The sequence below is a fragment of the Tripterygium wilfordii genome, chromosome 22 (genome assembly GCF_013401445.1).
Source record: "Tripterygium wilfordii isolate XIE 37 chromosome 22, ASM1340144v1, whole genome shotgun sequence".
NCBI classification, from domain to species: Eukaryota; Viridiplantae; Streptophyta; class Magnoliopsida; order Celastrales; family Celastraceae; genus Tripterygium; species Tripterygium wilfordii.
In genome coordinates, this window is record NC_052253.1 from 9,767,644 (window position 1) to 9,780,989 (window position 13,346).

The following is a 13,346-nucleotide window of genomic DNA, read 5'->3' on the forward strand; positions in this document are numbered from 1 at the left end:
GGACAACAACCACCACTCCATTAGAACGCCTAGTCCTCCTTGCCTATTCAGTCACCATTTCTTTGCTATCAAATATCAAATCTATCGTGAATACTAGGGTTGTGTCATGGTTCAGCTCTGGTTCAATATATTCAGTCTCATGCAACATAAAATGGAAGAAACCTAAGCCCAAAACATTTCACCGAATAGAATACTTCAGTTTTCCCATAGATCAAACATGACCTAGATAATGAAATCAACAAAATCAAAACCGTAATACTAACCATTGTCAACAAGGTTGATCACCCAAAGTATCAGCGACTTCGTACAGGTGAATGAGAGTCCCTTCAATCCTCCATGGCATCCCTAACCTTCTCGTGGTAAAGGAGGCGAAACACTATGTTTTCTACTGGTTTACATTGCTTTTTCGAGGTGTTAGGATCTCAACCTTAAAAATGCACATGTTCAATGCAAAATCGACCAAAGTCAGGGTATGTATGGTAATAACTGGGGGTGTGACTAAATTTCCATTTAAGCCATACTAGATTACGCTACCAAAAGTCAAGTAACCATGGCCCATCTAGCCAGCCTATTATACGTCTCTTCCAGGCCGCTTAAGCCAGACCTAAATTAGTATATGGGGCCACAAAAACTCAAAAACTCAGGTCATCCGGTGCTTATCTAGCGGGCCTGTAATACACGTATACGTCTTATCTGGGCCACTTAACTCGGGCCTTGATTATGCCCCCAAAAGTCAAGTCATCTTTGTTTTTGTGTTCTAAACCTTACAACACATAAGCCATACCTAACCTAGCAAATAAAACACCGAGACCTAAAGTTGTGAAAAAGATATTTCGGGTTTTGCAATTTTTATAGTCTATAATTCACATTTAATCGTAGAGAAAAAATCATAAAAATTTTTAAAATAAAAAACAAAAAATGTGGTGTGATGTGGTATACCTCCCAAACTATTAGATTCAAATTATAGATTCTACAGCTTTAAAAGAATTGCAGAGACCCCAGATCCGTGAGAAATCATAATTGTTCTCACCGTCAGAGAAAAGTCGACTCCTTAGACAATGAATCAGTTGTAAATTTTTTTAATGTCTTCAATAAAAATGTTTGACGAGTGATGTGCTTATTACAACCATCAAAAATTAACAGATTCTAACGATTCATTCCCCTCTATCTACCAGGTAGTATAGGAAAATTTTTGTAGTCCTAAGAAAAATTTGACTACCACAAAGCTTATCAACATATTTGGCGCAAAATTAGTTAAGCCTAATACCATGCTTCTATGGGCATTTCCATAAAAAACTTACGGCCCAAAATCTTACCCCTCCAAACACACAGAGTATTAAGGAGAGAATATTTAGTAGTTGTTGCGCAATACATCGTTTAGCTGACATGGTGCGCGTACTCCATTGAATATTCGACACAAATACCTTGGATTTAGTCACCAACTTTTGTTTAATTTTCATTTTATTTTTACTTATGTCAATCCAAGTTGTCGCCGAGCCGTCTTCCATAGCAGGCTCAGCGTTTGAAATCGAACCAATAGTCCTTGATGCTGTGGAGATGACTACAGGATGGGCAGGCTATGAGAGTCTCCCTACGAATTGACTTCCTATGCTAATTGAATCTAAAAGGCCCCCTTTTGCCACGACTAACTAATTGTCTTTCAAAATATTTCTTTGTGTATGATTTTTGGTTAGTGTTTGATCTGACGCGTAGTGAGAAATTTTTTTCATTCTAAGAAGCCAATCGAAAAAGGAGATTATTACTACCGGTTAAATGAGTCACTATGATTAACACGTAACCTTAAAAAAATTTCTTCACCACGGCTGGGGAGAAGGTGGATCCCGTCAGACAGAGGGATGCTAGTTGGGGTACACATATTTCTTGGTCCTCCCCCTATTTGATTCAAGCGATCATCTGAAAATGCTCACTGGGGAAACTACCCAATGGATGGCAATTCAGTATTATTTATAGTAGTGGTAGTAAAGATAGAAGAATAGATGGTGGTTTCATAGCACTTGAGGTGATGGTGTTTAGTGAATACTTTTTCTCCTAATTATTTTCTCTCTTTAATTAGTCTATTTATGGTATTGTTTTGCTTTTCTTAAAACTATGTCGTTTCTGTAACGACCCATCCCGTAGGATCAAGCCGGGCCCATGGGCCGCTACCCCCAACCCCTCTCGCCTCGCAAGGACACGGGTTGTTGAAGGTGAGAATCGAACCTCCCACCTCCCTTTAACATAGGGGCTTTGCCAACCTATGCCACCAACTAAGCCTTCAACAACCCATGTCCTTGCGAGGCGAGAGGGGTTGGGGGCAGTGGCCCATGGGCCCGGCTTGATCCTGTGGGATGGGTCGTTACATAAAAACTGTCTTTTTATAGAGTTCCCCTGCCAGACACGAGCCCCAGGGTACCTCCAGATCCATGGACCAGATAGCCCAACCCATCTCCTTTTCCCCAGGAAGGTTGTTGGTGGTGAGACTCGACCCCCCGATCTCACACACCCTTTAACATAGGGCCAAAGGCACCATATGCTACCAGCTAAGCCATGGCTTGGTTGGTAGCATATGGTGCCTTGTGATAGGACCTATGTTAAAGGGAGGTAAGGAGTTCGATTCCTACCTTCAACAACCCACCTGCGCAATCAGTCGTGGCTGAGTATGCGGTACAGGAGATGTGTTGGGCTGTCTAGACCATGGATCCTGGAGAGTACCTGGTATGCGGTACAGCCGTGGCTGCGCAACAGGGAAATTTATAAAAAGACAGTTTTTATGTAACGACCCATCCCGTAGGATCATGCTTAGTTGGTGGCATAGGTTGGCAAAGCCTCTATGTTAAAGGGAGGTGGGAGGTTCAATTCTCACCTTCAACAACCCGTGTCCTTGCGAGGCGAAAGGGGTTGGGGGTAGCGGCCTATGGGCCCGGCTTGATCTTGCGGGATGGGTCATTACAGTTTCCTTGTTGTTTAAGGCTTGGTAAGCCTAGGTCTTTTGTAAGAATGTTGTTCGAGTTTCTTCAATCAACTACTCTTAATGTTGTGGTCTTTCTTGTTCCTCTTGAGAGTAACTACAGATATTTAATCTATTCAATATATTGGAAGTCTAACATGGTATCAGAGCTCAGATTTGTTGGGTACATCTAGTCTATAGCTTATTGTTGAAGATCATTATTCTCTGTCTGTGTTGTTTCTTCATGTTGAATACAGCGAATCCAACCACCAGTAATCTACCCATCTTTTCAGGTGAGAAGCATGATTACTAGTCCACTATTTTGCGAACCCATTTCAAAACCAAAGAGTTATGGGAGTTCATTGATGAGGGTTGTCCTTTATGTCTGACTGGAACCGAATCGATAGTTGGATCCTCTGAGAAGGGTGGAGTTACGAATAGTGTGGCTAATAAAGACAGAGCAAAGAAAGAGATTGAGCAAGACAAAGCAAAGAAGGAGATTGAGAAAGACAACATTGCTTTGCTGGTCATTCAAATGACTATCACTGAGGTAATCTTTCTCAGAATTTCAAATGCAATTTGTGCCAAGCAAGCTTGGGATATTCTCAATACAAAATATCAAGGTCATTCCAGAGTCAGAGTTAAGAAACTTTATAGTCTCCGTAGGGAACTGATCAATTTGTTAATGAAAGAGAGTGAGCTCATTAAAGATTATTATACTAGGGTTATGGATGTAGTGAATCATTTGAGAATTTGTGGTAAGGAGATGCCTGATAAGAGAGTGATTGAAAAAATCCTTATCAGTTTGACTTCTAAGTATAACAATATTGTTACTACGATGGAGGAAACTAAGGATCTTGACAACATGATTGTTAATGACCTTATTGGTTCCCTGGAAGCTCTTGAGATCCATGTGAAGATAGAAGGATTACTTGAAGATGCCACTGAAAGTGCCTATTAGATGCTTATGAATCAAGAAGGTCAGAAGAATTAGAACTCTTGTTCATCAAAAACTAGACCTCTGTGTGCTTTTTGTAAGAGGGAAGGGCATTTGGAAGAGGCTTGCTGGAATAAGACCAAACTTATGTGTGCTTTCTGCAAGAGAGAAGGACATGTTGAAGAACATTGTTGGAACAAAGGGAAGCCACAATGTAAAGCTTGTGGGAAGTTTGGACATATTCAGAAAGAGTGTAGATCAAAATAGAAGGATAAGCAACAAGCAAACTTTGCTTAGGATACTAGAGATGAAGAATATCAGTTCATGGCTTAGTTTTAAGACCACTGTATCAACCAACACAACTTGGGTCTTTGATTTATGGGCTAGCAATCATATGACTGTTGATATCAAGATTTCCAAGAATCGATGGATCATTTACTACACAGGTTGTGCTAGGAAATAGAGAAATTGTGAAAGTGGAAGGGAAAGGGACAGTGTCTATCAGCACCACAAAGGGCACTTACCTAATTGGGGATGTTATGTATGTTCCTAGGTTGGATTCAAACCTTCTTAGTGTGGGACAGTTGATGGAGAAAGGCTTCATTCTTGTGTTTGAAGGTACTACTTGCAAAATTCTTGACAATAGTAAGAATAATCAACTGGTTGTATGTGTGAGAATGCAACGAAGGAGAAGTTTTAAGCTAGATTTTGCTCTTCCAAACTTCTCTTAGAATACATCAAAATTAGCTATGAAAGCAACTAGTGAAGAATCAGCTTTATGGCATCAAAGGCTTGGCCATCTGAGTGAACAAAATATGAAAACAATTCATGATATTGGATTAGTTGCAGACCTTCCAAAATTCTAGGTCAGTACAGTGTTAAGTAGTAGTTGTATGGAGGGTAAACAAAAAATGAGACCTTATCACAGTAAATATGTTTGGAGAGCCAAAGAATGTCTTGAGCTTATTCATATGGATGTATGTGGTCCTATGCACACTCCTAGAATTGAAGGTAACATATATTTTCTTCTATTTGTTGATTTTTTTTGGGATGATCTGGGTGTTCTTTTTGAAAGAGAAATATAAAGTGTTCATTGTATTCAATAATTTCAAAACATATGTTGAAAAAGAGTCTGGTAAAGTGATTAAAATGATCAGAAGTGACAAGGGAGGATAGTTCACTTCTAGGGAGTTTGAACAGTTCTGTGAAATGAGTGGTATTCATCATCAACTCACTGTGGCTTTTGCTCATGAATAAAATGATGTTTCTTAACGCAAAAATAGAACTGTCATGGAAATGGCTTGAACTCTGCTGGTAGGGAAGAACTATAGATGTTTAATCTATTGAGAATATTGGAAGTCTAATAGATGGGGCTTTTTTTTACTAGATCAAGGTACACGGTTGAATGTTCAGTGGAACATAACGCACCACGTCAGCTGAGACATGATGTGCAACAACCACTAAATATTTTCTAAGTATTAAGGGGGCTAAATAAGTTTGAAAGCAAAATCAGCGTGGACGATTGCAATCCCAATAGAATTTCCTTCTGCCACTGTAATACTTACAAACTCACTGACAGACCACACCACTTACACTGTCTCCATCAGCTACAGCCCTAACAAAATGTGAACTAGACTTTTAAGCGAATACAAAAGACTATCTATCTATAAAAATACTAAAATGCAAGGCAACTCTTCATATTTGCTGGCGAATTACTTATGTTTATTAAACTCATGCGTGTGGTTTTGTTTTCGTGTTGTGTTGGGGGACACACTTTTGCATTAGTTACTGATTTTACCGTTTTATTACTTTATCATTTTTTTTAATACGGTGTTACATTTGATTGGTGACACGTGCAACTAGATTTTATATGAGTGAGAAACGTGTAGACAACATTTTCTTTCATGCTTGAGGGATGTCGTGGAGCTACTATTCATCGTCTGATAAGTTTATGGTCTGCTCGTGTTTTGTCTTTGTAGTGTCATTGTGCTTTGGTTTATAATGGGTTACTGTTTGTTGATTTGATGTGGCCTTGCAATATGTGTAGTTCATCTATGTTGTTTCGTTTATGGGAGAAATAATACATTTTTCGATGGAGTTTGGTTTCGTTGGCGAGCACGATGATTGCCATTGGTAATGTCTTCCTTCTTGTTGATATCAAATTAATTTTTTTGGCCAATTTTATGACAATTTGCTTCGCTAATTTAGTAAGTGTTGTCGGTGGAGTTACCGTGCCATGTAGTTATCCCTAATAAAGAATTTGGAATGTTACACCCTTAGGTTAATTTTTACTCTGAAAATTCAGGGGTATACAATAATGAAGATGGTGAAATCAGAAACCTTTCGCCAATTTGATCTTTCGTACTACTCTTAATTTGTTCTTTACTACAACTTAGAACTTTTCTTTTAACTTTCAGAACTTTGCAAGCACAAACAATCTTGATCTTTTTATTCGGTGATATTTGTTAGTGAACATTTGAACTAAGTTAGATTAATATTCAGTCCCTGTGGGTATACCACTCACTTTTGCCAATATATACTATTGTTGATTCATACGCTTGTGAGTATAAATTGAGTTTGGAATTGCTATAATTTTAGTGGTTTGAAATCTCACATCAATATTCATATTTGTGCACAGTCTCTTCAATACCTAAAATTGAATGTTTTGTTTCTGACAAGTGGAAAATTCAGAGCCTAATCGGGTAAGAAAGCTATTGCCAGAGCTCGAGGTCATAAATGACTCATCTCCACGAAATGATTATAGGCTGATTGGTGATGACGAAGAGAAGAGCGAGGATGATCAAAGAATCATGTCAAAGATCAAGGTTGAGTGAAGCTGAGGTGGTTGAGCCAATTCGGGTAAATACACTGAAGATTGAACGTTATGAGGATGTCGGCGGGATGCCGGCCAGCAAGGATATTGAATAAAATATTTTGGAAGAATTGTTAGAAGAAATGGTAGATTGATACAATCCAAGATGGATCGATCATCACAATTCTCTAAAAGAGAAGAGTTACAAAGTTTTGTTGATTGATACTAACACAGGGAAAGAATTATAGGGCTAATACACATGCCCAAAAGACCTAAAAGACCCTTACTTGACCTACTAATTACCAAACTAATACACTTAAAACACATTATACACACACTCAGCTTGGATGCCCCGATAGTTAACATTATCATCCCCTTCAAAGTAATCTTGTCCTCGAAATTGTAACCACAACACATGTTATTTCGATGTCATAATTGCTTAAGCTTTGCACTATCAAGTTGCAGTATTTCCACCATCAACCAAGACCAGTACCGAATAAACCAATGCAGAACCATCCAATAAAGATACATGACAATTGTATAAATACCCAAAATCCAATCTTCATCATCAACTTTGATACCAACCAACTTTTTATTCTCAATAATTTTGCTCACAAGGTGAGAGATTCTTGCAACTTTTGCAATTTCAGCTCATTTGATAAACAATATTTTCTCTGCTTCAGCCTTCACATTTGCCGCAAGCCCCATTCTTATAGTTGCATTTATCTCCATCATGGACCTCTCACATGAACATCAGGTTCTATATCAATAATATGAGTCTGCACGATTTCATGCTCATACTCAAACATTGCCTTTTTAAGATTTTCTTTAACAACTCTTGCAAGGTCATTTTTTGTTTAAAAATAGCATCAAAGTTCAACTTAAGTAGGCTTGCCCTGACAACAAAAGCATAGGCTTGGATTCCTTTTGGTGCTAATGAGTCTATAGAAAGTATCAACTGCCTTTTTCGCCAAAACATGCTACTGAACCGATGCAACCACAGTGACGAACCCATTATCCTTAGTTTTTATTTCCATAGTAAAAGCAACTCTTTTGGCACCATCTTTAACCAATCCATAAGACATCTTAGATAAAACAAAGTCTACCCTTGCTAACTTGGTCGTGTTTTCGACACTTTCTTGAGACCAATGATTTCCACCTTCGAGATGACAAGGTCTTCCCGCATAAGTATCCCATCCTTTACAACTACTCTCTCCACCCCCCTTGAAAGCAATCTTGCCCTCAAGATTGTAGCCTTTAAAAATGTTAGAAAACAGGACAAACTTCACTTCCAATGAAAAATGCTCGCTCACACCATTATGAAAGATATATAAACAATGTATCAGTCATAACATGCACCAGTTACCATCAATTAAAGTGTGACAACCCAAGTTTTCTTGGCCAACAAACTACATGAAAATTCCCATATGATATTGCAATTGATTGAATACACCTGCATAATATTGGGGCTAGAGTTTCTCTTTGGTAATGGCTTAAGCTTTACTTGAGGATGCCCTTATCACCGTCACTAATCCAAAAACTTCACCAACATACTTCCTGAAATGCACAGTCCTAGAAAAGATACATAATGGACGCAAGGGCCTACATGCTTAGACCTCCAGTTTCTATTACCACAAACAACATTATGGATGCATCTAGCACGTGTGTTTCTTCATCACTATTGATTTCTCTATTTTCCAGCTCTTTCATCCTCAATTTTGTCCTCAATTTTGCCAATGCAGACATGACCAATAAATAATGTTTGACATTGAGCTAACTAACTTCAAAAATGTTTAGGAGCCTTTTCAACGTGGTTGGGCACACACCCGAATCCTCTAAAACAACAATTTGGATTGAAGGCTCAATGTCAAAACTTCGAGCATCTCCATAGAACATAACATCACATTCCAAGCTAAGGTTGTTACACAATTCTTTCAAAAAAATCGAGTGAGGCATTGTGTCAAACAAATGGCGGGTGTGATAAGGAATTCTGAATTTTGTAGGCAAATTCCAAAATCAATTGTGACAAGTCATCTATTAAATCTTGGACTAATACCTAGATCCCACTCAATAGCTTGCCCAACATTAAGCTTGAATTTCAAAAGCATACCTTTTAGCCATGTGCTGACCAATGGAAACTCTATCAAACACGACATTTGTATATTGGGCGTCAAGTTCCTTGCTCTTTGTCGCAACCGGAATCGCTACTCGAGCAGACTTACAAAAAACAATGAAGTCGTCACCAGTTGATTTGGAGGTGCAATTAGCCACCTTTTAAAATACTGGTCTATGATTAGAAAAATGGGTTCGGGGGTCGATTGAGCGTGGGGAAGGTATTAGCACCCTACAACACTTTCTTACGGTTACCAACACTTGGACAAGGGCTAATGTATTTATGATTTTATTAAATTTATTGAAAATATTTTGGAAGTCCCCTCCTGCACGGGTACTGAATACCACGAAGAAAGGAACTCATAAAACTTTTGTGAAAAAGGTCTTTTCTGAAAATTCATTTTGGAAACTCCTCCTACACGGGTACAGAATACCACGAAAAAGAAGTCCACAAAACTTCTATGAAAAAGAAGATGTTCAAAATTTTATTATGGAAACTCCTCCTGCACGGGTACAGAATACCACGAAGAAAGAGCTCACATAAATTTTTGTGACAAAAATGTTTTTTAAAAATTTATTTTGTGAACTCCTCCTGCACGAGTATAGAATACCACGAAGAAGGAGCTCACAAAATTTTTATGAGAAAAATGCGATTGAAAATTTATTTTGGATGTCCCACTTGCGAATTTGACAATAATCATTTTGATTAAAATCATTTTTCATAAGTGGATGGTAAAAATCATTTTTGTTCAGGTGGTAGCTATTCTGATTTTAGAAAATAAAACAACGCATTAAATCAAGTGTTGACCCAAAAATAAAATTGAATTTATAAATTGAAAATGGTCCAAAAGAAGGTGAGTCCAAAACAATGTTGATCCACAAAGAAATTTATATGTAAACTAAATGGACAGTAGCCTCCATTTTCAGACCTATGAGCTCACGTAAAGCCGGCTTTCACCTATGCGGGGATAGAATCCCTCGAAGGTGAGCCCCCAAATCCTCACAACATCTAAATGATTTCCTCGGCACTCAAGCATCAAATGAGAATTCTAAACTAACATTTTGAGATACCAACAATGGAACAAAGACCAAAGGGAAATGTAGAAGAAGGCAAACAAAATAGACAAAAATAACATTCAGGTTTTTATTCTCTCAAAATTAAACCCTCCCCTCTCCTTTTTCTTCTCCCTTGCGGCCCCCACTCTCTTTTTTTTCCTTCACCAAACCAACGCCTCGCTCCCCTATTCCGTTTTCCTTTCACACTCCACTCTCATTTGCCTACTTTTTCTTTCCTCCTTTCTTCTTTCTCTGCCACCTATCTCCTTCTCACTTTGTTCTCTCAAAACCAAAAATCTCCCCACTTTTTTTCTTCTGCCATGAACTCACTTCCCCCTCTTTTCTTTTTCCTTTCTTGTGTTAGAGAACACTCAGCATCATCCACATATTCAACATATCTCCAACGGAACAACCTCCAACAAACACTCCATAGCTATCTTGTAACATTTATTCTACTTATCTAGTTTCAGTTTCAAAGTCATAGTAATCTCTTTGTTGTAACTTAGATAAATGTCATATACGTGTTCTTCTATATACACCTGATGTAAACAAAAGAAATATAGAAGAAGAATTATCTTCTCCTTTCAATCTTATATGGTATCGGAGCTTTGACTCTTACGAGCTCAATTTTTTTTATCAATGGCCACCGACACATCTACCAACATTCCTCCTCCTGTTGCCACCATACCTTCACCTACTGCCACCTATCCTGCTGCTATTGTCCCTTCCAATCCTTCACAAAACTTGATCACCATCAATATTGCCGCACAACTTCCTCTCAAGCTCACCTCTATCAGCTATTTTTCTTGGAAGGCACAGTTCACTGCCTTATTTTTTGGATTGGATCTCCTTGGTTACCTTTATGGAACTTCTGAATGTCCTTCAAAATCAATTGATAGCAATGGCAAGTCTGTTCCCAATCCATAGTATGTGTTATGGTGTCATCAAGATCACCTCATTCTTGTTGCTATTCTTGCATCCTTAAGTGAATCTGTCATCCCTCTGGTCTCATCTACAACATCCAGCAAAAAAGCTTGGACACGTCTTTCGCGACTCTATGCAAAGAGGTCCAACATACATAGCATTCACTTGAAAGACAAACTCTCCATGATCATAACAGTTGTTGATTTTCTCATCTCAATCAAGAAAATTGCTAATGAATTGTCTGCCCTTGGGGCTCCTCCCTCAGATGCCGACCTCCTTCTCTATAGCAGTCGTGGTCTCGGACCTGCCTATAAGGAACTCGTTGTAGATTTACGGACTAGAGATTCTGTGGTACCATTTGAAGAATTGTTTGACAAGATCATTGATCATGAGACTTTCCTCATTCACAATGACACCAACCCTGTTCCTCCTCCTCCAACCGCAAATCTGACCAAATCATCCCGCCCTCCCTACCATTCCTCACCTACTCCCTCTCGTTCTCTTGGTATTCTGCCAACTCCTTCATTCCGACACAAGCCTTCCCGAAATCCTGCCACTGTCGCTGTTTATCAGTTTTGTGACAAACACGGTCATGAAGCCAAAAAATTGTTCAAACTTTTTCCCAACCCGTGACCTTAATGTCCCTCTGCTAATCATATTTCCACTGCCTCTCATGCTCAACATCCCTGGATGATGGATTATGATGCTTCCCACCTTGTCACATCTCAACTGTCTGATCTATCTCTTCAATATCCTTATGAGGGCCCTGATGACACTAGCATTGGTGATGGCTCAGGTTTGCTAATTACACATACTGGTTTAGTGTCTCTCTCCCTTTCTTTTAATTTATCTAATGTTTTATGTGTTCCATCCATTAAACAAAAATCTTATTTCTGTCTCAAAGTTTTGTCATACTAATCAAACTTCTATTGAATTCTTTCCCTCCTATTTTCTTGTTAAGGATTCATGCATCGGGACACCTATGCTACGCGGAAAAAATCGGAATGATCTCTATGAATGGCCAACTATAGCTTGTGCAAATAAAAGCTCCGCCATGGCTCTCTTGACCGGCATGACTGTTCAAGCCTCTCCGACTGTCTGGCATGGGAGGCTAGGACATCCCTCTTTACGTACTCTTCAGTCTCTTATTAATTCTGGTCTAGTGTCACTTTCTTCTAGTCTATCTACTGATTTTAATTGTCACTCTTGCTTATCTAATAAAAGTCAACGTCTTCCGTTTGGCGACTCAACTTTGGAAAGTCATGCTCCTCTTGATACGATTTACACTGATGTTTGGGACCATCCCCGGTTCAATCTTTTGATGGCTTTAATTATTACATCATATTTGTTGACCACTTTACTAAATATGTCTGGCTTTATCCCTTGCGTTTAAAATCATATGTGTTCTCCATTTTTCGACAATACAAGGTTGTGGCTGAAAATTTCTTTAATCGATCGATTAAATCTGTTTACTCCGATGGTGGAGATGAGTATGTTGCCTTAAAAGATTTTCTAAGTACTATGGGCATTCAACATCTCAAATCTCCACCACATACACCCCAACATAATGGCACAGCCGAACAACGCCATCGTCACATTGTTGACACTGGGCTCACACTTCTTCACCAAGCAAAAATCCCTCTCAAATGTTGGTCTTATGCTTTCCAAACCGTCGTTTATTTGATAAATCAATTGCCCACTCCAATTCTCAACTCTATTTTTCCTTATGAAAAACTCTTTCACATGAAGCCCAATTATCATAAACTAAAAGTTTTTGGCTGTCTTTGCTTTCCATGGCTAAAACCATACAATTCCCACAAACTCGAACCCAAATCCTCACCATGTTTATTTCTTGGTTATTCCCTTAATCAGAGTGCTTATTTTTGCATGGACATTAAGACCAACAAAATTTATACTTCTCGTCATGTTAGATTTATTGAACATGAGTTTCCATTCTCCAAATTACCAACAAATAAATCTCTTGCTTATAATGACTGGTTTTCATCTTATCCTTTTTTTCTACATCTATTTCCGGTCCTATTGACCTTGTAGGTTCTACATCCATGTCTAATATGGACCTACAGTCACCGGTCAGTGATCTCACGACTGCTCCATTGCATGTTCTGCCTAGGCCATCCATAAAATCAATGCCCTCTTCTTCCATGCGGCCAGGTATTCCTATTGCTGATTCATCCTCTTTACTTTCTACTGTTGTTTCTTTACACAATGCATCCTCATCTTCCTCTGTATCCACTCAGCCCACTGCCTCCACTTCTTCCCAAATTAACCCACCCGTGCCCTCTTTCCCTCTCTCACATCCAATGACTACCAGGTCCAAAAGTAATATTTTCAAGTCCAAACATATGTACCAAGCCAACACTACTCATCCTCTGCCAACCTCACTTGAACCTACATGTGTTACCCAAGCAGTAAAGCATGTTGAATGGCGGCAAGCCATGTCCGATGAACTTTATGCATTTCTTCGAAATGGTACATGGGCATTAGTTCCGTCTTCTCGATCTTAGAATGTGGTTGGTTGAAAGTGGGTGTTCCGCATC

General features: G+C 38.9%; 2 protein-coding genes across 2 annotated transcripts; both read left to right on the forward strand.

Moving 5' to 3' along the window:
• Positions 1-2,997: 2,997 nt before the first annotated feature.
• LOC119991516 lies at positions 2,998-4,750 on the forward strand. Its single transcript, XM_038837861.1, has 6 exons — positions 2,998-3,061; positions 3,205-3,240; positions 3,355-3,897; positions 3,989-4,230; positions 4,331-4,549; positions 4,616-4,750. The coding sequence occupies exons 1-6, from the start codon at positions 2,998-3,000 to the stop codon at positions 4,748-4,750; spliced, it is 1,239 nt and encodes a 412-aa protein (XP_038693789.1).
• A 5,753-nt stretch (positions 4,751-10,503) lies between these two features.
• LOC119991518 lies at positions 10,504-11,421 on the forward strand. The gene is made up of 2 exons (XM_038837862.1): positions 10,504-10,790; positions 10,890-11,421. The coding sequence occupies exons 1-2, from the start codon at positions 10,504-10,506 to the stop codon at positions 11,419-11,421; spliced, it is 819 nt and encodes a 272-aa protein (XP_038693790.1).
• Positions 11,422-13,346: the final 1,925 nt, after the last annotated feature.

Excerpts from the sequence above, each read along its gene's own strand:
- LOC119991516 (XM_038837861.1), top strand. The coding sequence starts at position 2,998 with ATGTTGTTCGAGTTTCTTCAATCAACTACTCTTAATGTTGTGGTCTTT. Across the intron at positions 3,241-3,354 it reads TAATCTACCCATCTTTTCAG|TTGGATCCTCTGAGAAGGGT; the intron begins GTGAGAAGCATG and ends CCGAATCGATAG. Across the intron at positions 4,231-4,330 it reads GGCTTAGTTTTAAGACCACT|GTTGTGCTAGGAAATAGAGA; the intron begins GTATCAACCAAC and ends TTTACTACACAG.
- LOC119991518 (XM_038837862.1), top strand. The coding sequence starts at position 10,504 with ATGGCCACCGACACATCTACCAACATTCCTCCTCCTGTTGCCACCATA. Across the intron at positions 10,791-10,889 it reads AAGTCTGTTCCCAATCCATA|CAAAAAAGCTTGGACACGTC; the intron begins GTATGTGTTATG and ends TACAACATCCAG.